General features: G+C 39.8%; 7 protein-coding genes across 11 annotated transcripts; 1 reads left to right on the top strand and 6 right to left on the bottom strand.

The window, feature by feature from the left end:
* Positions 1-946: 946 nt before the first annotated feature.
* LOC306817016 (myosin regulatory light chain 2, skeletal muscle) lies at positions 947-4912 on the bottom strand. Its single transcript, XM_079333557.1, has 6 exons — positions 4401-4912; positions 3715-3813; positions 2537-2717; positions 2115-2193; positions 1959-2007; positions 947-1859 (listed from the first exon to the last, which is right to left on the bottom strand). Exons 1-6 carry the CDS (start codon positions 4401-4403, stop codon positions 1758-1760), a joined length of 513 nt encoding a protein of 170 aa, XP_079189683.1. The 5' UTR covers positions 4404-4912; the 3' UTR covers positions 947-1757.
* A 1615-nt stretch (positions 4913-6527) lies between these two features.
* Positions 6528-10290, bottom strand: LOC306817013 (sesquipedalian-2-like). 2 transcript variants are annotated; one of them, XM_079333551.1, is made up of 4 exons: positions 10176-10290; positions 9699-9803; positions 8885-9188; positions 6528-7146 (listed from the first exon to the last, which is right to left on the bottom strand). In XM_079333551.1, the coding sequence occupies exons 1-4, from the start codon at positions 10251-10253 to the stop codon at positions 6719-6721; spliced, it is 915 nt and encodes a 304-aa protein (XP_079189677.1). In that variant the 5' UTR covers positions 10254-10290; the 3' UTR covers positions 6528-6718. The 2 variants fall into 2 exon arrangements, with proteins under 2 accessions (XP_079189677.1, XP_079189678.1); XM_079333552.1 differs by lacking the exon at positions 10176-10290 and adding an exon at positions 10091-10173.
* A 714-nt stretch (positions 10291-11004) lies between these two features.
* On the bottom strand, positions 11005-13838 carry LOC306817011 (uncharacterized protein). Of its 2 annotated transcripts, none has more exons than XM_079333548.1 (3): positions 13545-13838; positions 12872-13062; positions 11005-12758 (listed from the first exon to the last, which is right to left on the bottom strand). In XM_079333548.1, exons 2-3 carry the CDS (start codon positions 13059-13061, stop codon positions 11830-11832), a joined length of 1119 nt encoding a protein of 372 aa, XP_079189674.1. In that variant the 5' UTR covers position 13062; positions 13545-13838; the 3' UTR covers positions 11005-11829. The 2 variants fall into 2 exon arrangements, with proteins under 2 accessions (XP_079189674.1, XP_079189675.1); XM_079333549.1 differs by having other exon boundaries at positions 11005-12755.
* Positions 13839-14194: 356 nt separating this feature from the next.
* Positions 14195-14761, bottom strand: LOC306842244 (rho-related GTP-binding protein RhoG-like; the record flags this gene model as incomplete). Its single annotated transcript, XM_079372370.1, has 1 exon — positions 14195-14761. The coding sequence occupies one exon, from the start codon at positions 14759-14761 to the stop codon at positions 14195-14197; it is 567 nt and encodes a 188-aa protein (XP_079228496.1).
* Positions 14762-16103: 1342 nt separating this feature from the next.
* Positions 16104-18999, bottom strand: LOC306817042 (uncharacterized protein). The gene is made up of 3 exons (XM_079333598.1): positions 18716-18999; positions 17529-17745; positions 16104-17452 (listed from the first exon to the last, which is right to left on the bottom strand). Exons 2-3 carry the CDS (start codon positions 17716-17718, stop codon positions 16563-16565), a joined length of 1080 nt encoding a protein of 359 aa, XP_079189724.1. The 5' UTR covers positions 17719-17745; positions 18716-18999; the 3' UTR covers positions 16104-16562.
* Positions 19000-19276: 277 nt separating this feature from the next.
* On the bottom strand, positions 19277-23240 carry pkmyt1 (protein kinase, membrane associated tyrosine/threonine 1). Of its 3 annotated transcripts, none has more exons than XM_079372777.1 (8): positions 23157-23240; positions 21885-22301; positions 21382-21616; positions 20980-21259; positions 20785-20891; positions 20518-20690; positions 20143-20366; positions 19277-19991 (listed from the first exon to the last, which is right to left on the bottom strand). In XM_079372777.1, exons 2-8 carry the CDS (start codon positions 22260-22262, stop codon positions 19616-19618), a joined length of 1773 nt encoding a protein of 590 aa, XP_079228903.1. In that variant the 5' UTR covers positions 22263-22301; positions 23157-23240; the 3' UTR covers positions 19277-19615. The 3 variants fall into 3 exon arrangements, with proteins under 3 accessions (XP_079228903.1, XP_079228902.1, XP_079228901.1); XM_079372776.1 differs by lacking the exon at positions 23157-23240 and adding an exon at positions 23019-23120; XM_079372775.1 differs by lacking the exon at positions 23157-23240 and adding an exon at positions 23002-23105.
* On the top strand, positions 23193-25758 carry LOC306842484 (elongin-B-like). The gene is made up of 4 exons (XM_079372778.1): positions 23193-23282; positions 23899-24033; positions 24204-24312; positions 24677-25758. The coding sequence occupies exons 1-4, from the start codon at positions 23280-23282 to the stop codon at positions 24787-24789; spliced, it is 360 nt and encodes a 119-aa protein (XP_079228904.1). The 5' UTR covers positions 23193-23279; the 3' UTR covers positions 24790-25758.
* The last annotated feature ends 770 nt before the right edge of the window (positions 25759-26528 follow it).

Genomic DNA, 26528 nt, shown 5'->3' with positions numbered 1-26528 from the left:
CAGTATTTGCTAAATGTACCATTTGTGAATGACGACATGATGACAATTACAGTGTTTGTCAGTTACTATCTTCATGTTTTAAATGAACATTTTAGCATGCCATCATCTGCTCATTTATAATGAACGTAAAGAAGTGACGTTTATCACAGTATTGGACCATCCGACAGACCATAATCACTTCAGATGCTTTTCTGCAATTTAATCAGAATGAACTGGATTATAACTGTACTGATAAAAACAAGAATATAGAAACAGTACTTCGTGTCAGTGGATTTGTATCAACTTGTAATTGGTTCATTAATGAGTTCAACTGTAATTATTGATAATATAATAATATAATATATTATATATTAATATAATATACTTTATAATATAATAAAGTAATAATAATATAACATTCGACTAAAATGACTTTATAAAGTTTCATGCTTTAGGAAACCTGCTGTGCCAGCAGTTTAACCCAACAGCTTCAGAAACTGCCTTGAACAACAACTGTGAATTAACTAAAATCTGAGCACATGTGAAGAAACACTGCACACAAAGCCTTCATCATGCAGATGACTCAGAAAGTTTTGGTCTGAAAAGTTAATTTAACGTTTACTGACAACTAGGAGCAGGAATTAGTCTAAGCTCACCCACTGAAAATGATGTCAGGGCTTAAGTTGTGCAAAACAAGGGGCATAGTTGCTTTGATTGACAGGTGGGGTTTCTGGCTCTGAGCCAAATGTGACAACTAATTCCATCACTAAGTTTTGATCTTCACCATGTTTTGGTTGTAGGCGTATTTGGATATTTTATTTTGCAAATAAAAAATCAGAATTTTTGTTAATATTTTACATTATGAAAAGACTTCCAGTCAGTGTGCTGTCGGTGGGTTGCTCCACCAGCAGTCCCATCATCCACACCCTCACTCAAACCAGAAGACACAGTATTGTACAAAAGAAAGTGTATTTTATTTGTACTTCTTTATTAGTTACAGGCACAGTCACAAACACCAGAGAGAAACAGTGGCAAGAGGGAGGAAGAAGAGTCATAAAACAAAGATTTTTCACTTTTGTTTATTTCATCTCTGCCTCCCATTCACCATTTCTCACCATCTCTTTCTCTATTTCCAAGATTTAAGGGTAAACAAAAATCAAGCGTACTATTTTTCACTGTAACTTTTCCGTTTCGCACCTCTGTAAAGAGAGGGAGACGGATTCAAAAGAGAACGAGGCAAACTATTATAGTACAGTACTCAAACTCTTTTGCTATGCGCTCCTTCCTAATACAAAAAAGGAACAAATCCATTAAGCACTCGATCAGGTTGAGATTAACAAACCAAATGGGTCAGACTGCTCACTTGTTTCAAGCAAGCGACTGTGCTTGCACCATAGCACCCAAGAATTTGACCTACTGACATGTTGTATGTAGGTATGATGCACGCACTGTTAGCCTCAACACAGGACAGAATGATTGATGGGGGAAAAGAAAAGGGAAGAAGAGGCGGGGACAGAGATGGACAGAATATTTCATTAGCACAAGATTATTTTTATTGAAAATAATCCCATGTTTCCGATGTTGGTACTGCTCACACAAACACCTCCCACAGTCCCCTCACTGAGGATCTCTATGATGGAGGCAAGTCTTTTTGTAGCGAAAGAGAGGGCGAATGTGTGCGAGGAAGTTGCGGCGTTGGAGAAGAGGGCTTAAGTAGATTGTGATGGTGGAAGCGAGTATGGGTTTGAACAGAAGCAGAGAGTTTGAGAGAGTGGGATTTACTCTTCCTTTTCCTCTCCGTGTGTGATGACGTAGCAGATGTTCTTGTAGTCCACATTGCCAGCCACATCAGGGGGGAAAGCAGCCCACAGGTTGGTCATCTGCAAAGGGAAAAAAAGGAAGAATGTAATGACTTAAAACTCAGAAAAGCTTCCGACAGGTTGTGTGAACAGGCGCGTCACAAAGTTCAAGCAGCTCACCTCCTCAGCTGTGAACCTGTCGCACTGGGTGGTCAAGAGCTCCTCAAGGCTGGAGAGGAAGAACGGAAGAAATTGAACATCGAGCTTGATTCTAGAGTGTTTCACAAAGAGTATCTCTTATTAGATTGAAGGTAAGTTAAAGGTATAAGCCCTTACAATTCCTTCTTGATGGCGCCAGTGGCCTCTGGGTCCAGGACCTTGAAAGCGCTCACGATAACGTCCTCAGGATCAGCACCTGACAAGAGTCAATTAGCCATATATTATAAAACATTTCATAACATGTTAAAATATTAAAAAAAAACATTTTAATTTCCAATTAAAGTTGAATAAATGATAATGCATTGCCACTATTACAAAATAAAAAAAGATTTGCTCAAGTTCACTTTTCTGCATTTGAAAGATGTCATGCCTCTGTTTTTTGTGTATTTTTTTTAAATTCCATTTTAGTGTATATTAATTTTGTTGTGTTGAAAGATGTTAAAAAATGCCAGGTGCAAAATATGTCTAGCGCAAAACACTGAATGAAGAGACAAAAAAAGTGACATGTAAGGAATTGAAGAGTGTAAGTTTTGACTCACCCTTCAGCTTCTCGCCGAACATGGTCAGGAAGACGGTAAAGTTAATGGGGCCGCTGGCCTCCTTCACCATGGCTTCCAGCTCCTCATTCTTCACGTTCAGTTGGCCCATGGTGGCGAGCACGTCCCTCAAGTCGTCCTTGCTGATGATGCCATCTCTGTTCTGGTCGATGATTGTGAAAGCCTGGTATGTTCGACAAAGAAAGAAAGAAGGGGGTGGGAGGGTCATTTAAGAGATCAAAAAGAAAGTGAAGGTCACTTTAAGCCTTCAGGCTTTTTTAAAAACAAAACCCACATCAAATTAAAACACTGATATCTGAGATTCTCAGATTTCTCACAACTCTGGGTCATAAGACCCCCTATGATAATTATTTGCCTGCCAACATAAACGTGTAAATGCAGAGCTGTCCTCCACCTCTCCCTCTCCACATAGCTGGGGGTTGCAGCATGTGAAACCAAAGATGGCATTGAAAACCTTTCGGGACTTGGCAGCTGGTCGCCCACTTGTCTTTCTAGGGTGTTAAAATGGTCTCGGAATTTGAGACAAGCCCCTTGCGACATTTCAGGAGACAGTATCGATTACATTTAAAGCCCCCTATGTCTTTTTTTTTTTTTTTTGCCTTGTGACTACATTTTCTGGCCCTGTCGCCAATGATCACCCCCCTGTTCATTTCTGTTACGGTACCTGTCACCAGAATCCCCTCGATAACACCTTGATACCCTTTACAGCTAAATGTTAAATCCTTTAACAGAACAGCACATTCTGTTCCCTTTATTTTACTTGAAAGTACACTCTACCTATATCTTTTTACCTTGAGTTCCTCTCCCCTGTTTTGACTGATTTAACCGTCCACCAGCTGCCTGGCAGCATTCCAGGGGGGTCACACAGCGTCTGTTTGAGGGTCTGGGTGAGGTATTACTGAGCTCACCCAGGGGAGAGGTAGCTGCTGTCATCGGAAGAACTTGGATACACTGTTCTGACGTGCTGATGAGGATATTTTAGCTGTCATGTGGCCTAACAAATGAGGTGTATATCCTTCAGAAGCTACCTCATGTTACTGCAAGGTCAAATGATCGATACAGAGAAGGAACATTTACTGAAGTAAGTTTGAAGTCTTTAGTTTATACTGTTAGAAGGCGTCTAATTTGAAATGCAAGAGAAGAAATGAACAAAATGTTACCTCCTTGTACTCCTGGATCTGGCTCTGCTCAAACATGGAGAACACATTGGAGGATCCACCCTCTCCCTGCTGCTGCCTCCTCTTGGCCTTCTTGGGTGCCTGTGTTACAATAACAAGGTAAAACACGCTTTAAACATACAAAACAACAGACCAAACACACATCTCTAGAAGACTGTGTGATCCTTGTGGATTGTCTCACTTGTCAATTGATGCCCTTTGTAAGGTCAAAACCAATAGGACAAGGTGGAGTCCCACAGGGCTTGATTTTTTAACCTTTTTAAATTGTATTTTAACAGAGATAAGCTCCGGCAAGTCTAATAACATTAACTTAACTGGTGGCTTTTGCCAAATAATCAAAGAAATCCCAACTTTTCAAATCAGAAAGATTTCTGACAATGTTAAATCTCACAAAAAAATTAAGTAGTTAATTTCATTGAAGACTACAAAAATTAGCCAAATAAGCTGAAGATTTAGAGTAGGCCGGTAATATCTAGTCTGGTGCCATATCGATATATGGCATATCGATATGGCACCAGCTTTTCTTAAGAGACACCTAAAATTGAGCAACATTGACAGTTGGTAGACCAGATTGAAAATATGTAACTGATGCTTTTAAAACATCAGTTTAGTGTAGATGCTCCAAGCTCCCTAGAGACTGTTCTTCCATAGAACATGGTGACACTCACCATCTCTGATTCTTTTGGGGTTGTTGATGGTCAAGAAGAGAAGCCTACGCCAAAACCGATGTGACTGACATGTATGCATCGCACCCATGGGGTCTTATATACTAGCCCATGGAGGGCTAACTTTAGCCCCACCATCAGGTTTGGCAGGAAAGCAGAGCTGAGGGAAAGTAAGAGAAAGAGGGAGGAGTGAGAAGGTGGAAGGGTGGATCAGCTTACCAATGATCCAAAATAGGCCCCAGGAGACTTGGAATGAGGTGAATTCAATGCCAACACACACGCCTGACTTTGGTGTCATCTGTGGACTAATATGGGCAAACTAACAGGCGGGAATGCTGCGACAACTGAACAACCCCCGATCCCTACTTCTTCTGCCAGCTGAAGATCTTTTTGTGGCTATTTTTTCCTATGTTTACCATGAGAGAACAAACCCCAGTTCATGATGACAGGCTATTGCTACTAACTTGACACACACGTATTGGATTAACAGTAATCAACAGGCTTTAGCCGCTCAAGTTGCCAGCTTGTAATCGCAGTAAACATTTCCTGAAGTCATCGCCTGTCTAAATGATAGGTTAGGTTCTACTACATGATCAGTAGTGGCCAGCGGGGTTTATAAACAGACATGAAACTTGAAAGCAGTCGGATGACGGATACTGGTTCAGGGCCAGTAGTGACACACGACCAGGATTTGATATAGTGACCTTGCATTAATGTGAAATGTAAACAGTCCTGACAGAGGACCAAGTCTATAATGTTCCTTACATTCTTTCCTCTAAACGCCCTTTGGACAAAAGGTTGGCCGTTATATCCTAAGGAAGTCCAAAAATGTAATATAAAAGTTTAAAAAGTGAAGAAGATGTTCCATTAAAGAAAAGAATAATGTTTCTTAGAACATGACAGCAGCAGCTGACTTGATCCCTCTCTTTCATTTTAGTATGTTTTTTTTGTGATAAGTCGCCTCCATGATGAAAAACAGAAAAAAAAAATGATGAAACTAAAAGAGTAGCTTTCCCACCATGGACACACTAATTTGGGGTGCTCCCAGTATAGTTACTTTAGAATAGGAGGACAGTGGCCCACCCACTAAACTCCATATATGAGCTCCAAAGGCAGCCATCAATCAAACCACTGCACAGCCAAGGTACGCATTGGAAAACAGCACTAACGTTAACTAATACGTTGCTCATTTGTTGGACTTGTATTTCCAGGGGCAAAATATGACCTAATTTTTGTAAATGGGAAAACTATGTATGTTTTTTTTCCACTCAAAAATCCAGTTGTTATTCTTAATGTAACTCAAGTTCCTGGCACTAGTTACTGAATTTCAATGATTATCAAAGAAGCAACCAAAGGTTTGTTCCTGTGTAAAGAATATTGCAAACAGCCACTTCTTGAAATTGTTCCTTGAAGGTGACAAAGGTGTGAGAGAGAGAGAGAGAGACAGAGAGGGAGAAAGAGCCCGGACCCTGTCAAAGACCATAAAAACAAGACAGCTGCTGTAGTGACTGAAATAGCGCTGACTCCCCCCACCATTCTCTTTCTCAGCCATTTTTCCTCTTCTCAAATTTGACAGACTTACTTCACCCTTCTTGGCTTGCTTCCCCCCTTACAACTGTCAGCCCTTTATATTTTAACTCCACACCCAACATCCTGTATGGAGATAAAGTGCTTTGAAATGAAAGTCCCATGTATATCGAGACATAGATCAATAAAGTAACCTTACCTACTGTATGCATAGAGTATCAAAATAAGTGTTTCAAAAATCTCAACTCTCAATATTGTGACCAGTGTTGGATTCTTAATTCTGATTGATTGTTAGGTGATAACTATTTTATGGTAACTGGATTCTTGATGGAGAAAATCTCCTTTTTGGACTTCATTAAAAAAAAACTGGTATCAAACCAATTTATTTCTGTTACTTTTTGCCTTCAAATGTTTTTTTCTGCCATCATGAATGTAGAAGTCCACCCTATACTTTACTGTATTACGCTTTAAAGCTCGATTCATGAAGCTCGAGGGGAAACGGATACGTTAGTTACCAATAGAATGGTCAATAGAATGGTCAATCGTCACAAGAAGTTCTTGTCATTGTGTGTTTTAAAAACTTCACAGGAAGAGATCACTAGATCAATTTAAAAGCTCATATTTCATTTATTGACTCAACAGCACACATAATTAGTAAAAAAAAGATCAACAAAATATATATGAATATTTCATAGTATTGTTCATATTGCTATTGATTATTGCTATTTATTTATCTATTTTGCAAAGTAACCACAGTTATTAAAATTAAGGGCTAAGTCACAGTACTACTCAGATTATCCAAAATCTATTAAGTTCTCTTCCTGAACAGCTTCACCAGCTTGCCCCCTCTTCAACCAATCAGCAATCAGTTCCTTCACTTCTCTTCCAAAGTCTTCATGCAATTTACTGAACTCCTCTTTAGAGCTGAAGCAGAGACCTGACCACTCTCCAAAAGATGGAGCAGAAGTGTTAGTAGTCACCACGTTGGCGCTCTTCTTGTTCCACAGTTTTGGGGATTTTTTACTGGATGCTTTGGATGAAACATTGGCAGGTTGGAGCATCGTACTGGTGGTGGGGACGGCTCCTGTTCCGGCAAAGGGTGATGGGAATGGCGGGAGTGTGGAAGTTTGTATGCTTAAAGGGGCAGAAGGAAATCCTGCAGTGCTGTAATTGGGCATGGTGAAAGCTTTGGCTCGTTCCCCAGAGAACTCACCGAGTGCATCTGAGGGGAAAAAAAAAAAAGACAGACAACTTAAATAAACCTCCCAAAAAGTACATTGATGTTGAAAGAGAACTTAAAAAGACACTTAGGCCCTCTTTACACCGTGAATTAACATGTGTGATTGATAATCCGATCACAAGGAGACAGCTCTAAGAGCGTCATTAACAGCCTGCACAAATATCTCTACATACTTTAGAAGTAATCAGTCGTCACTTCTCCACTCAATGTACACATTAAGTTGATTATATTCTGTTAGCAATGATTAACTCATTAACTCATCTGGTGTTTTAAAGTCCCCAAATAGAAATACCACGGCAAGTTTCTGGTGTTTTCTTTCTAAGACATTAGTTTTGCTTTTTTTTGAGGCTCCTGTTTGTTCATGTGGGAAACCTGACACTACCCACTGCATCTTAAACAACAACATGGTTATAGTACTCCTTAACTAACAAAAGGGGGCAGCATTGTATTTTGGTTTATTTATAAAAGTATCTCATTACCACTTCCACTCTGGTTACATTTAAACCGGGGCTGTTGAACTCTGACATCACTATGACTGGGTTTGTTGTTACTTGTACCAATCAGTGAGCGGTTCATGTTAACACAAAAACATGTAAAAGGATGTTTAGCAGAGAGGGTGACAGCAACGAAATGTTCAAACAAATGTTCTGTGTGCATAGTGCATGTTATCCGATGAAAATAAAGAACATACAACAGTACAGGAGAGAGGCGTAACAAGAGTCCAACGTAAACAACTCTGGACACCAATCATTCTATTTTGTCATTACATTTCTTTGATTACATCTGGGATCTTTTTTTTAATTGCTGCTCAAGGCTGTAAAGTTGGAACCCAGAGACGAGAGACTTCGTCAAGTTGGTTTGTGGCCAAAAAAGTGAAACGTAAAGACACCTACTAGACATGAAACTTTTTACCCTTCAGATATTCAGATATTCCTCTGTGATATATCCTCTCTGTAGGGAGTTCTAAGACCTTTTCCAGCTTAGTGACCACAGAAAATCTACCATTTAACCTGCACAAGGGCCCTGTCAGTATGTTATTCTATGCATCCTAATCCAACTCACCGACTTTGAATTTAAGTAAAGCCTGAATTTCCCTCGGGATCAATAAAGTATCTATCTATCTATCTATCTATCTAAAGAACATCTGGTAGGGAAAAATGTGCTCTTTAAAGATCAAAAACTAAACGTCAACAGTTAAAAGAAACGGTAAATAAGAGAAATGTTTGAGGACATGACTTGTTTTTGAAGTGAAATGAGACATTCAATCACTGTGACTACAGGGACACACTGTGGGGGATCCTCCTTTATTGAGTGTCGTTTGTTTATGGGGAACTATTAAACTGAATCTATGTCCCAATCAGCTCAGCTCGTGCCAAACAATTGATTCTTAGTTTTGCTCATCGCATCCCACATTTAATGTTATGCACGTAAAGGGACACAATAGCATGTGATTAATAGGGATTAAAAAAATGCATGCATTAATTTTCAACCTCAATTAATCATGATTAATTAGTTAATTCTGACAGCCCAGATATAAACACAACAAACTGAAATGGGTCAGGTTAGTATACATTGTGCATGCTTTGTGGCATGGTGTACAGGGTGTCAGATGCTGAGGCTGTAAACAGTGAGGCCTCACACAGCTGCTCTCAGAACAAAGACAGCTCTCTCTCCTCCTCAGATATGAGAAAAACAAGCACTCGTGCTTTCTATCTCTCACCTCGGTATATCTTCTCCAGGTCCATCAGAAGGAGGGACAGGTAGCTGTGGTTGGCCGACAGCAACGCTTTGATCCAACTCTCCTGGCTCGCCTGGTCCTCGGCTGCAAACTTGTAGGTCCGCAGTCCCGGCTCGCCCCACACCAGCGAGAAAGCAAACTGCTCCTCAGACTCACACAGCTGGACGGTGCAGCCCTCCAGAACAATCACCCCTGTTAGTTCCCGATCGTCCGGCCGGTCCTTGTAGAAGAGGAGGTTGCCCTTCAGCACGAACCAGCGCTTCTGATAGGAAGTCTTTATCTCGCCCTGTGGGACAGTTGTGCCATCTGGGGTTTACTGACTCAGTTAGAAATGACTCATTTACTCAATTTCTTACACAACTGGCTCGGGGAAACACGCAGCACAGAGGAAGGTCATGTTACAGAGTTGTTTATGACATTTCTGATACAAACACCAAAAAGTGAAGTCGCTTTTTTATTTTGTTTCTCTTTGCTCTGAAATTCTAAATTCTTTAATTTGAGTTCATCAGTAAAAATCAAGCAATAAACTCGTAAAATCAAGCAATAAACTCATAAAATCAAGCAATAAACTCATCACTGAACTAAACAAAGGCACTGTATTTTTTCAACCTCATGAAAAATCAATTTAAAACTTTAAAAAGGTGGTGAACAAACTAATCCTGGAAGTAGCCTATAAAAAAAAGACTTGACTTGAAAACATTTGTCCATTTTTGTAAACAGAAACATAATGTACCTACAACCTCACATTAAATGCTAATATTGCTTGAATGTATTATTTATAATTTCGGAGTCTTACCTTTTTAGACAGGTAGCCTTCTTTGTCCACAGGTGAGTTGCAAGATTCAAAGTAGGACACAATCTTTTCATTAAACTTCATTTCGACATCTTCACAGAACTGACCCTGTAACATAAACAAAACTAAAAGTCTGAACTCACTTCCTCTTTTATTGAGTGTTTGTCTATTTATTTATGGGGAACTATTAAACTGACTCTATGCTCCTGTCAATGTGTCAAACTAACGCTTTTCAGTTTTGCACAACGCATCTTACATAGTCTTTACAACATGCCAGTATTTTTACAGTGTATTATTATCTTTTGAGTGACCGTCGCCATTAATAACTCACAGACTGTTAGGAGGCGGTGCACCTTCCGGGTTAACCTAATGTCTGCTGACGCATTTAAACTTACATTTTTATCTTATCTTTTTCTATTTGCAAACATTTAAACCTTAATGGGTGAATGTCTAATTTGCACTTGGTTGTTGTTTACTCACCTGCTTAACGTGTGTTTCAGTTCCTTCCCGTGTGTCAATCACTTCCTGGTTGCCAAGGTAAGGGCAGCTCCACGTCATCAGCCCGCACCCCTCTGCATGTGTACTTTAAACTCATAAATAATCTTTATTAAGATCTTTTTTAACAATGCATATTAGTTGAGCTGACATTTAAGGGTTAGGGTTTACTCAATAATGCATTCTAATCATTTTATTTTTGACTCCTGCATCACCTTTTCTCTTACTGTGATAGTTTGTACACTAAATAGAGTCCTTTATAATATTTTAACAACTGGCATAAACCTGATTCTGTTTCTGCTTAAAAGGGGGCGAAGTAGTGGTAAAGCAACAGTCAAAATACATTCACATTGAGTGTTTTACTTCATTAGTAGAGTTTAACCTCAACCGTAAAGAGGTTAATCCTTTTATCAGCCGACATTTGGTAATTTATTCATTTGCTACACGTGGATTTTAACTATATCCATCACAGATTGTGTTACTGTGTGAACTGTTGTGTCTGTTGTGCAGTGTTTGGCTGTGTGCCTATACTTATACAGTGGAAACATCTGGTGTGTAAAGTCAAGTCTGTGTATATGATAAATTCATGTTTTAGTCTTATATAACTGAACCCAATGAACTCACGAGGTAAAAAACCCCCCAAAACTTTATTTCATAAATTACTTCAGCCCCAAGTTGATGCGAGACGTGTCTGCTTTTACTTTGTAATTTAATTATTCACCGTGACAATAAGTGTGTACTGCAAGCAGTATGTTAACGTCTCCCCTGAAGAACTAAATATTAATATACAGTAAAAACATTATACTCTTGGTACTTTATAGTTGAACTAACTGAATGTATTGCTTTTGCTATACAAACAATTGGTTCCATTTTATTCTATATTAATCTGCAATAAATATATCCAGCATCCAACAAGCGGCAATCATTCCAGACACTCAGGGAATCTCAAAGACAATCATGCTTTTTTTTCAGATTTTTTTAAATAAATCAATATTTATCATTAGGTTTACATACTTATCTAAAGACACATGTCCCAAAGAGGTGTTACATGATGCAACACACTGACATGTTACAATTCTTCAACCTTTTCTTTCGTAGTCCAGATGAAGCCATATGCCTTTGAAAAGCAAATATCTAAAACATTTTTCATCACACATTCCTGATGATACGATGCAATAAAAACAATATCTGAAAAGAGATATATACCAATTTTTTACCCATGCCTCTTTTGAAAGGCGGGCAGACCTGTTAGTGTTAAGGTCGCTGATCACTGCATGGGTTGGTTTGAGTTTTGATAGAGAAACAAATCTCATCGGCCAAATAGAATATGAGGCTGACATCAGTTCAGATCATGACATGATGACGCTTTTATATTTGTGTTGAAGTATAAGGAGAGAGTCAGCCTCAGGTGTTGCCTGTTGTGGCCCTGTATAAATGATCAAGGGGCAGAAAGACTACTGTAACAGGCTTGATACCACAACTTCCAAAACTTCATTAAACAATGTCAAATGCTTTACAGGAGCCTTTATAAATTAAATACACTGCAAATAGTTCTCAACGAAATTCACAGAGCAATAATATGCCTTCACAGATTCTCCACAAAGTGTGTCTTCTGATTGGCCGTGAGTCGAGATAGCCATCATTGCTGCTGTTCCCTCCACACTTGCTGTAACTGTAAAATCTCTCCAATGTGGATCTTCTGGTGTCTTTTCAGGTTCTCCCCCCGACTGAAGCTCTTTCCACACTGGTTGCAGTAGTACGGTTTCTCCCCTGTGTGGACCCTCTTGTGTTTTTTCAGGTCCCCTGCCTGACTAAAACGCCTCCCACACTGTATGCAGCCATACGGCTTCTCCCCTGTGTGGCATCGCTGGTGGATTCTTAAGTTCCCAACCCTGCTGAAAGACTTTCCACAAACAACACACACATGTGTTTCCTCCCTGCTAAAGTGTTCCATCCGGATTTTTCTTCCATCGAAAGCAGCTTTGTTGGTTTTTGTGAAACCATGCCTCCTCGGTATGGCATGATTCGAGTGGAAAACGACGAGTCCGCGAGATTCAGTGCTAACTTGGGACCTGTGTTTCTCAGCAGAATTTAAATGGGAAGAGTTGCAGCTTAAATCTACACATCCACTGTACTGTTCCTGATCAGACGGCTGTCCTGATGCTGTTAAGTCTGTTGGTTCTCTTTTGATATGGTTCAGCCCAAGGGAGGTTAAAGAGAGTGGGGTACACGCAATATTAGATGAGGCAGAATTGACATTCCTGTTTGCACTCTGTGACGCGTGGACAGTCATTTCCTCTTTTACAATCTGTGCCACCTCCTCGCTTTGTTCTTCGCTAAGTTCTGATGCTCGTGCCGTGACGCACTCAGACTGTGGTTTAAAGTTATCGAAGCTTTCCTGATGGTTTTCATCCTCCTTTCCCTCATTGTCAAATGTGCGGCCTGTTTCATTGTTTTGGTCTGTGAGAGATAGTTCTGCCTTGCACCTCAAAGTGAAGCTGGAATCCTGCTCTTCATGGTGTGTGATTTCCTTTTCTTGAGGTAATGGACTAATCGCAGGAGAAGCTGCTGTGAGACAGATACCGAAAAAAAGGAGTGTTACACTTTTTCCAGGGGTAACAAATATGAAATGGCACACGCAGTAATGATGAATCCTCATAAATAATACCCCTCTTACCCACCTAAGCAATCTCTTGTTATGTGCTCCTGAAGCTCCTGCAGTCTTCTCTTCAGACTCTCATTCTCTCTCTGCGTTCGTGCAGTTTTGTCCTGGTACTCCAACACTGTCTCTTTCACCACCTCGAGAACCTCTTGCACGGCTTCAGTCAACAGTTTGGCCACACGAGCATTCAAACGTTCAAGTTTCGACATCCTGAAATAAAAGGGAGGAGAATGCTTATGAATCTGGCCCTGTAAAGGAAGTACTATGTTTACAAATATTACTTATTGACCAATAATAGGATTGTTTTTCCCTCACAGAGAAAAACACAATGGGCGACAGCAGTTCTTTGTAAGCACAAAAACAATGGTAGAAATATACTGAGGTATAAATGTTATTACATGTCAATTCATCTTCCTTTGTTGAAGGTTAAAGTATTCCCAGAAAGACATGTGTTAACAACAGGTTAATCCTTCAGGATCATTTTATTTCATTTGAATCGTGAGGTCTGAACATGAAGGATAATGTCACGTTTTGCTGAGTTATAGACTAGGTTCAGTATGCATTTATGTATAAAATAGTCCTATATGTTAGCTTTAAAGCAAACATAATGAAAACATGCGGATAAGTTTAGCATGTTAAGAGCTGCCGTGACCATAGATGTGTTTATATGTATCTATGGCCGTAACGTTTACCTGTCAGGTAGCCGTGAAGTTAGCGCGTGCACCAACGGGACTGCTAATGTTAGCTACATTAGCTCTCTTCGTGTTTTTTTCCACTCTTATCTTTTTAAAACCCCGCTATCTTGTTTTTTTTTACAGTATTGAAAGTTTTGCTTTTCCTTTACCAGATTTTTATGAAATTCCAAATGTAAAAACAATTAAAAAAAACAAAAGAGGACACACAACTGTTAAGAGCCAAGCCAGAGCTAAACGAACAAAACAAACTGACGCACCCGGAAGATGTACCCGAATCAGTTCCGGTGTTGTATGAACTTTTCAAAACAAAATACTTCTGTCTTTTTAGTCTGGATGGAAAATACATATATATATTTTATTCCATTCTTTTTTTCCTTTAAAGAAACAAAAACAAATGATATAACATGAAGGGCTAGTAAAGTAGGCTTAAATATTCAACTCAATTCAATATTTTTTTTTAATTTTTGATACATCACCATAATATATAATAATAATAATAATAACCATAACACGGTTATACTTTGTTAGATATTTATTAAAAAAAATATAACTTCTGTAGCATTCGCTTACAGCTTTCTTTAGAATTGTACAAACATGTTTTTAAACGTAACACAATGAGCACACACAAAAAATAACGTCAAAATAGCCTACAAGAGGACACAGGGTTTCTTGGTGACGGATGAATGGCTGAGAGAGGAACGTACAGCCTCTTCAAACACTTCATCCAGTCCATGCTGGTTAATTGAGGCACACTCAAGATACTTAACAGCCTTTATTTGCTTTGCCAGTTTTAATCCCTGCTGCTGGGCCACTGTGGTCTGATTCTGCTCCCTCAGTTTCATGAGGATCTCCTGATCATCACGCAAGTCACTCTTTGTTCCCACGAGGAGAATTGGCACATTGGGGCGATTGTGTTTAACCTCTGGGTGCCATTTGCGCCTGACGTTCTCATGGGAAGTTGGGTTAGCAATGGAGAAGCAAATGATGACGACACTGACGTTGGTGTAGGAGAGAGGGCGTATATGGTCATAGTCGTCACTGCCAGCACTGTCCACAAGCTTCAGGCTGATGGTCTGGTTGTCTAAATTAACCTGGGTATCTAATATGTCAAAAGAACTAAAGTAATCTGTAGGAAAGATCTTTCTGACATAGGTTAGGATTAAACATGTCTTTCCTACACCATTGTCTCCAACAATCACACACTGGACACTCATTGTAGCAACTTAACCTCCAGAAACCCTGAAAAGGTAAAATGTTATAATTAAGCGTACTAAGTAAGAAGAGGATTCACATGACATGATCACATCTGAATCAAAGATGAAAGAAAATATCAAAAGTCAATATAAATTGAAAAAACCTACTTGTCAGATCTCTCGTATCACAGTCTTCAGATAGTGTTTTCTGTAGTCATCCTGTATAAAATGGTTTAAATGCTATTGAGTGGAACATGACACATAAGGTAAAGTAGGCAGTCCTTTGTAATTACACAAGCTTTAACAAGTCTCATGCGGTTGGGGGGGAGGAAAGGGAAGTAGGCCTACATGCTGGAAATTTTGGAATTTCATAATACCTTCGAAGTGTTCTCTGAAACCAATCACTGCAATACTTAGACTACCTTACCAGACCAGAGGGACAGTTTACTGATTAAAAAAAAATCATGTTCTGTACATGTCTTCTAACAATACTCTGACCATTGAGAGTGTCCTGTCCACATATAATGTAATAGAGTTTCTTATATTTTATAATATAGTTCTTTATGGTCAATATAGGCCACAAGGACTGACTTTGGAAATATAACGTTTTTTTAGGACTTTAACTATATTTGTAATCGTTGGAGTCAAGCATATCAGTCTCACCTGGCCTTGTGAGAGCAATTCATTTAAAACTGGGCAGAATTCAGCATCTTTAAATGTTTACACCTTTTCCATAGACCTATATTTTTTTTTTTAAATAATAAAATCATAATAAATGTTATTTAAAGGCACCTTTCAAAACACTCAAGGTCACCTTACGAAGCAGAGATAAAAATAGCAAATTAACAATTATATCAATAAAATTAAAAAGCCCAAAACAGGATTTAGTTTATTTAAAAGACTGGAAGGGAATTGTCAGACTGAATATGCCAGTTTAAAAAGATGTGTTTTAAGATGAGACAGGAGTGATGTGATTAACAGAGGGGGTTCTGGAGATGATGCCAGCTGCAGAGTTCTGGACTCGAGGGGGAGACCAAAGAAGGGAGTTGCAGTCGTTAATGCGGGATGTAACCAGGCTGTTGATGAGTATGGCAGTTATATTGGGAGTGAGGTGCGGGCGGAGGTGATAAATGTTCCTTAGATGAAAATATGCAGATTGGGTGACATTATTGATGTGAGCTTGGAATGATACTGTGCTGTCAAGGATGACACCCAGACTCTTAACCTGAGGGGAGGAAGAAACTGTGGAGTTGTACGGATTTCTATACATTCACAGTCTTAAGTGTCTGAGATCAGCTATTAATAGTTGTCTTATCTAGTTATGCTAATATCTCTACAGGCTTGACTGATGATGTACTTTCCATGTGGCATAACATAATTTTATTACCTTTAGACTCACAAGTAAGACAATCATTTCAATATTTGTACACACACTGATCATAACAAACTCTTCAATTTACTCAATGCTATTTTTTTTTTAAGTCAGCGATGTCTGGTTCTGTTTTTAGGATTTAGTGTCGAATCATTGTTAAGGAAACTTGTTAATTAGAGAAAACTTGACTTCGAAGAAGCGCCAAAAAGATTGATTTGATTTCGAAATAACTGTGGAACCTTAGCCAAAACAAAAGGAGACAAAAAAGGTCAAGATCAGATACTGGCAGTACAGCAGGAATGTTTCAACGACTAGACTGTGTTTGATACTTAAGAGCTACAGGTACAACTTATTGTACATGAAACTGTCTGAGTTCTTTATATCTACATGAAAACAGACAGTGTTAAGTCTAACAGAAAGCTGTGAATAAATTCAAAATACACAGAAGGCTCACAGATGAGTCTGCTGGTGTTTCTTCATGTTACTCGAGTGACTAAAGCTTCTACCACAGTAGCTGCAAATGAATGGCTTCTCCCCGGTGTGGTAGCGAAGGTGAACTTTCAGGTAGCCCGACTGACTGAATCTCTTCCCGCACACTGAACAGCAGTACGGCTTCTCCCCAGTGTGCACCCGACTGTGTTTCTTGTAGTCTCCAGCATGCCTGAAGGTTCGGCCGCACAGCAAGCAGCAGTAGTGTTTTCTCACATTTCTTTGGAAAGTTCTTGAACTTGAACCTTGAGCTTTCGAGTTGTTCTGTGTGGTGTAATGTTTTCCTGTCGTTTCATTATCCGTGTCTCTGTATGCTTGAGTTAGTGACTCTTCTATTCCATTTCTGTTTGCACTAAAGATAATCCCTGTGTCACTGACGAGTCCTGAACTGGCTTGAGGAGGTTCTCGGATCAGTGTGTATAAGGATGTTGCTGTTCGTGCAGCCTCAGCATGTGATTCATTTTCGGTGAGCATGGTGCATTCTTCCAATGTAGGCTCTTCTTTTATTGTGTGATCTTCTTCAGAGTATATAACCGCAGCAGTACACACCGTGTACATTGATGCTGAAAGTCCATTTTCGATCTCCGTTGTTAGAGTTTTTGGTTCAGACAAGTTATCCCCTTTAATTTGGCCGGTTATAAGACAAGGGGAGAGACAGGAGTTGGGTAATGATTGTGTGGACGCTTCACAGTCAGGGTCTTCAAATGAATATGAGGGACACATTGCTGCACTGTCGCCGTCAAAAGAGATGAGTTTAATCAACTCTTCCTGCTTTCCGTTTTCTTCCTGTTCCACGAGATTCATCTCGGCATCAGACTGCTTGGCTGCAAGGGATGTTTGTGCCACAATTCCTACAACAAACACAGGCAATATTTTAATCAAAGAGTCATAATATTTGTTTGCAACAAGTATTGAGTTTGGATTTACCATTGCTTTCCAGTCGTGTGCTCTCCTGCAGCTCCTGCAGTCTCCTCTTCAGACTCTGGTTCTCTCTCTGTGTTCTGGCAGTTTTCTCCTGGTACTCTGACACCGTCTCTTGCACCACCTTCAGAACCTCCTGCACTGCTTTAGACAGCAGCTTTTCCACTCGGAAGTTCAGACGCTCAAGTTTGGACATCTTTGTTGGCAATTTAAAACAGGAAATCTGGAGAAAAGTTGATGATAATCGTGTTTAATCGAATCATCTTTGCAGGAGCAGAATGCTTTCTACAAATCTTTCTTGCTGTATATAACAATTGTGAAAACAATTTTTAGGAGACTCGATTCTGCAGAAACTATAACATATCATTTTATCCTGGTAGAAATAAAAGGTATTAGTGGGACTGAAACAAATACACCATTTTCAAAATCAAATACTGCTCCAGGTGTCACATCAAGATTTTTCTTTTTGTGTAACCTCACATCGCCTTTAATGGCTATCTGTTGTTATGCAACATTGTCACTTGGGATTCTTGATATGGAGTTAAGAAAAAAAAAAGCTTAGATCACGTGACCCTCCACTTTAGTAAAATTAGAAATATATTCAAAGATTACGCCTTCATTGGTCAGTAAAACATTGATTTGCAGTAAGATAGACGGCTACAACATGAGTAAAGGATCTCCTCTGATATGACTTCACTTCAGTTGATAACATGTGCTTTAACATGTTTTAGGGGATTATTTGTAGTTCGCTCACCATACATAAAAGATCTCTGGTTGGTTTTACAGCAGCACTTTGTTTACGAAACATACCTTAAGTGAAACTGGATCTGAATATCCTGCTGATTAAATATTGACCAAGGAAGGCATAATCTGTGTATTTTCATCTTCACCAGTCTGTCTCCTGGATCTAGGATTACCAAGAAGACTTTACTAGTTTACTTAACATTACACAAGCATTCCTACTGGGCAGTGGGATCAGAAAAAAAAACGAATGGCAAGTTTGCAGAAGTTTGGTAAGGTGCGCAAAGGGATTTTTTTTTCTTCCGTACAGGAATCATTAACAGTACTAAACATAAACGCCACCATTTGATTTAATCCATTCATAAAATAGCCCTCATGAATTTCTCGCTGTGACCCTCAAGAATAAAAATAGAAAGGCTCCTCAGGGTGTATAGGATATGTCGAGCTCTTACCAGAAGCGTACATCAAATCTGATATGAAGGACGTCAAATGTTCTCAGTCTCTGATGAAGCCAACACAGTCTAGAAGTGATCCTAATTGGAAAAAATTGTATTACCATTCAAACTGATACAGAAACGATGATTTTGTAAAAATCCAGCGTCAGGACATGGTAGGCAAGAAGCTACTTCAGACGCATCTTTGTTCTGGAAGATAGGATTAGCCTTTACTGGTTGATCACATAACTATACCAATCGATTGTATTGTTTATGCAGGAAACACATGAGGAAACATGGACTCTCACTTCCTGTGTGGCTGACGAGTCCAGCTTACAGTCTATGGTCCAGCGCGAGGTGCGATGCTGCCATCTACTGACGAAGATAAGAAGTAGCCTTAAAAAAAAACAAAAAACCTCAGGTCACTGCTAAGAAAGATCTCTGATTTTTCTCGAGTCAAATAATGCATGTATTGTTTTTTCAGTTAAATAATGCAGCAGTGGGCCTATATATATATATATATATATATATATATATATATATATATATCATAACTGAAAACACACCACAAGAGTTGGATTTTTTTTAACCTTCCTCTATTTATTGTATTTTGAAACTCATGAGGTACAGGAGTACACCAAGATAATGATAACTTAGCAACACAACATCCAACATGCAACAGATTGCATTTACACAAACAAAAAAAGTGCTTAAAGGTCTGATAATATATTTAATCCCTTTCCCCTGACTGTTTTTTTTTAATACATTACACCATAAGAGGCTCTTATAGAACTGTAAGAATTTGGCAGCAGCAGTTTTTACAAAATAAGAAGTGAAACTGAACTTATTACATTTATACAATAGGTGAAGATTGATTCCGCATTTGAAGGAGAATATTTCCCCTTCTTTAGTGTAAACTCATGGCTCTGCTTCCAGCATTGTTTCCTCAAACAGGCTTAGCAGGTTCTTTGGTTCGATGTTGGGTCGGGGTAATGCCTCCTCAGTCTGGACCCAGCTGCGGCCACATCTCTGCGAGGACCTGCTGGATACAGAGTGTCGGCTGTGCATGGACATGTCACTCAGGCTGTGCGTATTGTTGTTTATCGGGCTAACGCTGGGTGTAAGAGTGTGGCAGGAACCACTTAAGTGGATGCTGGAGGGCGTGTGTGACAAGTTACAGGAAAACCAGTCGCTCATATTTGAGTGAGTCGGTGTGTTGGCAGGACTGCGATTGTGCATTGGTGAAGCTGGGAGGGGAGTGGATGTGCTTTCCACAGATAATCTGGATATGACCCTGTGGAAAGAGTAAAATGTGAGTTTCAACCGAGTACAGGACTTAGATCACAAATGAAGTATTCAACATCTCTGTTTAGTTTGCACTTGCAGGATATTCATAAGTAAGAGCTAACAGAGACAACACGTTTATCAGTAGAGTGATTACGTACCTGTGTGAGAAGGTGGGGGAAAGGTCTGCGTCTGTGGGGTCCAAAAGAAACACTGCATCATCTTCCGGGCTCCCTGAGTCAGCATGCATGGCACTGAGGGGCAGCGTTAGATCCCTGTCCCAGCTGTCTTTGGGAGGAGTGCAGGGAACTGGCTTTGTCCGTCGAGGGAGAAAGGAAGGAGTGGGAAGGAAGGACAGCAGTCTGCAGCCAGTGCGCACAACAGACTACAAGAAAAAGACAAGAAACATTTGAAATACTTCTTCAATTCTTGCGATAGAAATACACAAATTGATGTTTAGTCATTCTGTGCACTGTTGCAAAATATCGTATATTCTCAAGATACATTTTCTTTAAGGTGTTTTTTGGATGTATAACCTGGCAGAGGGAGGCCAGTGTCAGCAGAGTCTCGGCCAGCAGAAGATAAACACGTCTTTTCCACCTGCGTTTCCAGACACAGGGGATGGCGAGGAGCTCCGGGACTGTCGGCCTGTCAGATGGATTTGGTGCCAGCATCTTCTGCAGTACAGTCTGAAGCTCAGCTGAAAGGCCTTAAAAAATACAGGTCATAAAACAGTAAAACTGAAGATTTGAAAACTGATAATGGAGAGGATTTTTTAAAAGAATTTAGAATGTGAATCTTACTGCTGGTGAACTCTGAGGGGAGGCAGCCTTGTCTAAGCTGCTGCCAGCCTTCCCCACCATTAGGAACTTCAATATTGCAAGCAAGCTCCAGAATAGAAACACCCAAACTAAAAGAAAAGAAGAAAACTATATTTATGCATTTCTTTGCGTATTGGATAATCCATTTTTTATTGCATTCATTTATTGCACTTGTACCTAAAGACATCTGCAGCAGGTCCATACTCCCCATGCAGCAGCTCAGGTGCCATGTATCTCGGGTCTCCCTCCTGTGCCTCCTCTTTACCTTTCCCCCCTGCGGGCTCCGTACTCTTTTGCTTTAACTCAAGCAGCAGCCCGAAGTCCCCCAGCTTAAGACGGCCAGAGTCAGTCATGAGGACATTGGCGGGCTTGAGGTCCAGATGCACAAATCCATGAGAGTGTAGGTGTTGCAGGGCAGAGAGGAGGTCACACAGGTAGGCCCACGCTGCAGGCTCGTCTGTGTCAAACAGTTTTCAAAGAAAGAAAAGGAGAGGAACTTGTCTTTTTCGGTGGCAAAATTAATGTGTACATTAAATGCAAAATATTCCACAAGTATTGTAATGTGTCTTTCTAACAGACCTGGCCCCGGTTGGTTCTCGGCATGAAGAAGCAAACTGGTGCTGCAAAGCTCTGTCTGAATGTAAAGTCGGCCGCACTCTTCCCAGGCTGCTACAAAATCCAGGATGTGAGGGTGAGGACACAGGCGCTCGTGATTCCTCGCTTCTCTCACACTGCGGTTCCTCTCACTTTTACCTCTGAAGCGATGAGCCGAGCGCTTGACTGCATATTGGCGGCTGTTCTTGTTGTTTTGCACCTAGAAAATGAAAGGAAAAGCAGAGCTCTTTAGCTCCTATGTAATCTTTGTCGCAGCAAAAGAAAACAGGGCTTAGAGATTTTTTGTAGTTTGTACTTCTGAATTACAAATAACAGCACAGATGTTCAAATGCTGCCTTTTAACCTTACCCCATGTTTTTAACATAAACAGATTTTTAAACATAAAAAAATATTCAAACATACATCATTTATTTCTCTGGATTTTAAACTTGACAATAATTCAGTTTAAATGTATGTTCATTCCTCACCTTGTAGACCTCTCCGAAAGATCCTCTTCCCAGCAGCCCCAGATTAGTGAAGCACTGAGTGAAGTAGGACTGCTGCTTGCTTGGATCAAATACAGAATTCGGAGGGGGAGACTTACTAAGGGAACAAGACAAGGGGGTGAAAGGGGATGGGTGCTGGGGGAACATCCTGCTTAGAGGGGGGCATCCCTTTGATGGTGGCAGTGGGGGCATCGAGTGCGAGAGCCGGGCAGGTGGAGAGTACGACGAGTTGGATGTGGACGAAGAGGAACAAAGAGGTCTACGCTTTTTAAGGGAGAAGGACTGCTCTGCTTGGGAGAAGTGGGTCGGAATAGGGAGCGGCACCCTGGGCATCGTGGTTTCCACTGCCACTGACATCATATGGGGACTTTTTCAGATCCTTAGTCCAAAGAGAGATACCTGCAACATTTAAAAGAAAGAAAGTAAGCGCTTGCTGTCTTCGCTGACAGTTAAAATGGATATATGATTGACACTGCTCATTACCATTGCATTTCCTATGTTTTAAATTCTGACACAAGCTTCAACGTTTGCTATACCAAAGGGAAGACACAGACTAAAAAATTTTTACTCATTTAAGAGCAAAATTAACTATTTGGGAAGGTTTCTATTTTTTCCCCTCCAGCTTGCTCTCACTGGTCATCATGACTGTTCACCTCTAAAAACCTGCTTATGTTGCTTGACAGGCTTTCTGATAAAGGTATCCTGATCCTTTGATGGCCAGCTCAGTTAGAACAGGTCTTACTTGAATTGAACGTATTTAGCTAAGTTTACCAACACAGCAATGCCAAATTAATTCACCTGAGCTCTGTGATACGTCTATCAGTCACATTTCTGAAGAAGCTGCAGTTTCAGTTTACATCATGCAATGCAACACACACGCAGGCTTTTTTGAATTATTTCCCATTACATGCAAGTTGCCAGTAAAAACAACACAGGCTTTGGCTAACGTTAAATCGGGTCATCTTAACAACGTTACGTAGCCCACGAGCTAACTTTCACGAGACTAATTTGTGTAAATGACAGTTTAGCGTTCAGTAAGGATAATTTAGTACAGAAAATGCTGACAACAGTCCAGTATTAACCAAAGTCCAGTATTAACCAAAGTCCAGTACTAACCATAGTCCAGTACTGACGACAGTCCCCCAAACAGTGAAGCTCGGGTGGACGTTGTTTCCCTGTTCAAACTGCGCGCGCACCCTTCAAGCATTAAGCACCTCGCGCCAAATTCTGAATCCCATACGCAGTGTTGCGTACCTCGTTTTCGTGAATACAGGATGCGTATCTTTATTGCGCAACATCCGCAAGCGGTGCAGTCTGGGTTTCTGCTGCACACAACACAGGGCTGGCACAACTCGGCTAGCTAGCTGACCAATTGAAATGGTAACTTTAAACGTTATTTTCGGTCGTTTTATCGCCTTATAACAAAACGATTAACCGTGTAGTGCTTGTTTAAAGGTGTACGCGTTTAAATAACACTGAAACTCTGTGTTAGATACACATTTCTGTGTGTGTTTCCTACCTAGCTAGCTAGCTTTGATGCTAACGTAGGTTTGCTATGTTAGCTTTACCATACAGCTGTAGCTTTAAGGTAACTTATCTTAGCAAGGCTAACGTTGGACATGTTGTAACATCAGCAGCAAGCGTGTCCGATTAGCCCAGCGTGCTGTCAGTATGTACTTCGTGTTTTGATTTAACTAATAATAACCAATGTGCTTATTTTGTGTCTCTTTAGAACAAGGCTATGTCATGTTGTCTAATTCTGGGTTAGCTAGGATCGACGTCTGACTTTGAGTATTTGTGGGTAGCTTATAGATCGCCTGATTTTATATGTATTTTAAAAAGCAAGAAAACTCACTAAACAGCGAAACAGTCAACTCACCATGCTGTTAAAGGTTTCGATTATACGGCCATTAAATATACGATCTCGTCATTTGCTTTGATCAGTTTATTTTAATACATTTAAACTCATAACATTAATGGTCTTTGTGTTGTTTAGGACGTGTTCCTGATGATCCGGCGTCACAAGACTACAATCTTCACAGACGCCAAAGAGTCCACCACAGTCTACGAGCTGAAGCGCATTGTTGAAGGAATCCTGAAGAGAACGCCTGAAGACCAGAGACTCTACAAAGTGAGTTTCCTTTTCAAGATGACCATTGATGCTGGCCTTATCTTTCCTCAGCGCAACATGACACTTCATCAAACTTCATCAAAATGTGTAGCATGCTGATTTCACATTTTAAAGCATATTATTGTAAGCAGAGGCCAGGATGATTTGACATGTTATCTTCTGATCCAAAGGATGACCAGTTGCTAGAGGACAGCAAAACGCTTGGTGATAGTGGATTCACCAACCAGACTGCCAGACCTCAAGCCCCAGCTACAGTCGGTCTGGCTTTCCGCATAAATGGTACGTTAAGTTTGGTGTTATTTGACTCCAAAGCTCATGTTTGTTTTTTCCTTTTGTAATTTGTTAAATTTCCATTTATTTATTTACCGGTATTCATTTATAGCAACATATTTTACTTTCTAACCGTATAAAGTAAAATACTAAAATACTACTTCACTTTATAAAGGGGGTTCCCAGGTAGAGATGCACATATTTTCTAATTTTATATTGACTTGAAAAAGATGTAGTTTATTTTGACACTTTTTAAGAATACATTAACCTATAAAATCGCTTGCCAAGAAGAAATGCTTTAGCTACATGTATCCAGTCACAACTCTGCTGTCACAATAGTTAAATGTTTTCTGTACTTCACTCTGTTCACCAGACGAGATGTTCGAACAGCTGCACGTCGAGGCCTTCTCCAGCCCCCCAGAACTCCCCGATGTGATGAAACCTCAGGACTCGGGTAGCACTGCCAACGAGCAGGCCGTGCAGTGATGACGGGGTGGGGGGGGAAAGAAACGAGCAGTGGAGAGGAGAATGGAAGTGGGTGTGTGTGTGGATTCACTGCAGTGGAGAAGTAGTGGGGTGGAGAATATGTAATATAATATTAGTTGATGGATGGGGATGTCATAGGTAACCCAGACCTATCCATGTTACCTTCATGCTATCATCCCAGCACCACAACCCCTCCCCTCTCCTGACATTAGCCTCACAAATCATTTTTAACTTTTTGTTTGATTTCCACACCACATGCACTTTTATCTCCTCGATTTTGCTCTTTAGCAACAACCTGCTTAAAGGTTTTGAGTGAAGAAGTTGGTTTTGGAAAGTATGATTTTGTGTGTGTGTGTGTGTGTGTGTGTGATTGTGATTGTGTGTGAGTTATAATTATTATCATTTAATATTTTTTGAAAAGGTGAAGGCGTAGTTGTGTGTCGCAGTGCTTTAGAAATAACAGTAGGTAAGGAGTCCGGTGTCTGAATCGGCAAACTGCATGAACAAGTTAAAAAAAAAAAGGCTTTATTTCACACAAACGGCTAAACCTTCAACTGTTAAGTTTCCTTGGTCTGATTTCCCCAGTTTTGTTGTACATTTCTGATTTGATTTCATACCAAGAAAGAAGTTCTTTATGATTATTATGTGTTCTTTTGTGTTGTCATTGACTGTTTTTTTCTGTGTCTAACTCGTCAGTTCTTTGTTGTATGTTTCATGCACTGAGACCAAAGCCAGTGACCTTTTTGACAACGGAGGGACTTTTTCTTTGGTCAAAGAACATTTTGTCTGTGACATACAGTGTACACAGGAGAAGAGTTTTCCAATGTTACAACTTCCTTGAAAAAAAAAAAAAAAAAGTACCACATGTCACCAACATAAATGTGGCACCTTCCCCGTAACACACAAACATAGCCTGTAACTGTGAGCTTGCTTAATTAAAAAGTTTTTTCTGTTTTCTTTTTTACACAACTGACTGTTTCTTTATTTGAAACCAGTTTGTTTTGTTGGGAAATCTTACCAAAATAACTGCAAAAGATTCAGTGTTTTCTTTTTCACACACTCCTAATGAAGGGATCTAAAATATTTAAGTTCACATACAGTTCCTTTTTATGCTGCATCTATAAAGGTTTTTGGGGTATTTACGCCACTATCATTGACATGAATGAATGCACATCATGCTCAAAATTGGTGGACTAGATTATCTACAACCAAGTGACTTACACAGTATACTGTAAAAGATGTTACCATGAGTTCTCTGGTAAAGGAAAAGTTTCCATTTGTATTTAGTGGGATAGTAAACTACTTTTTAAAGCAAAAAGTCTACAGACCACTGCCAGTGCACTAAGAATATGTTGACAAAGTGTCTTAGGGATGTTATTTTATTGTATGGCTAGTAGGAAAAGAGCATAATCACTTTATATGCATAACTCTTGTAGGAAATGCTGTTGCACTGTTTTGTTTAATACATCTGTAGAATTTTGAATAGAAAATATTTAGTGTAATTTTGACATGTTTACTTGATCCATATCCGTTGATTTTTTTTATTTTATTTGTAGATCTAACTGAAGGAATCATGAAAAAATAACCTATGAGGTGAGACTAACCCAAGATTCCAGTTACAATGAACCAACATTTGGGTCGAATAATCAGCTCGTATACGTCTCAGAAATAATCGAGCTAGTTACACTTAACCACGGTTTGAGTTGAATATTTGACCCATCTTGTTGGGTTGAACTCAC

The sequence above is a fragment of the Symphodus melops genome (genome assembly GCF_947650265.1).
Source record: "Symphodus melops genome assembly, chromosome: 21".
NCBI classification, from domain to species: Eukaryota; Metazoa; Chordata; class Actinopteri; order Labriformes; family Labridae; genus Symphodus; species Symphodus melops.
The sequence above is the reverse complement of the archived record's forward strand: the minus strand, read 5'-3'. Positions and strand labels throughout refer to the sequence as shown.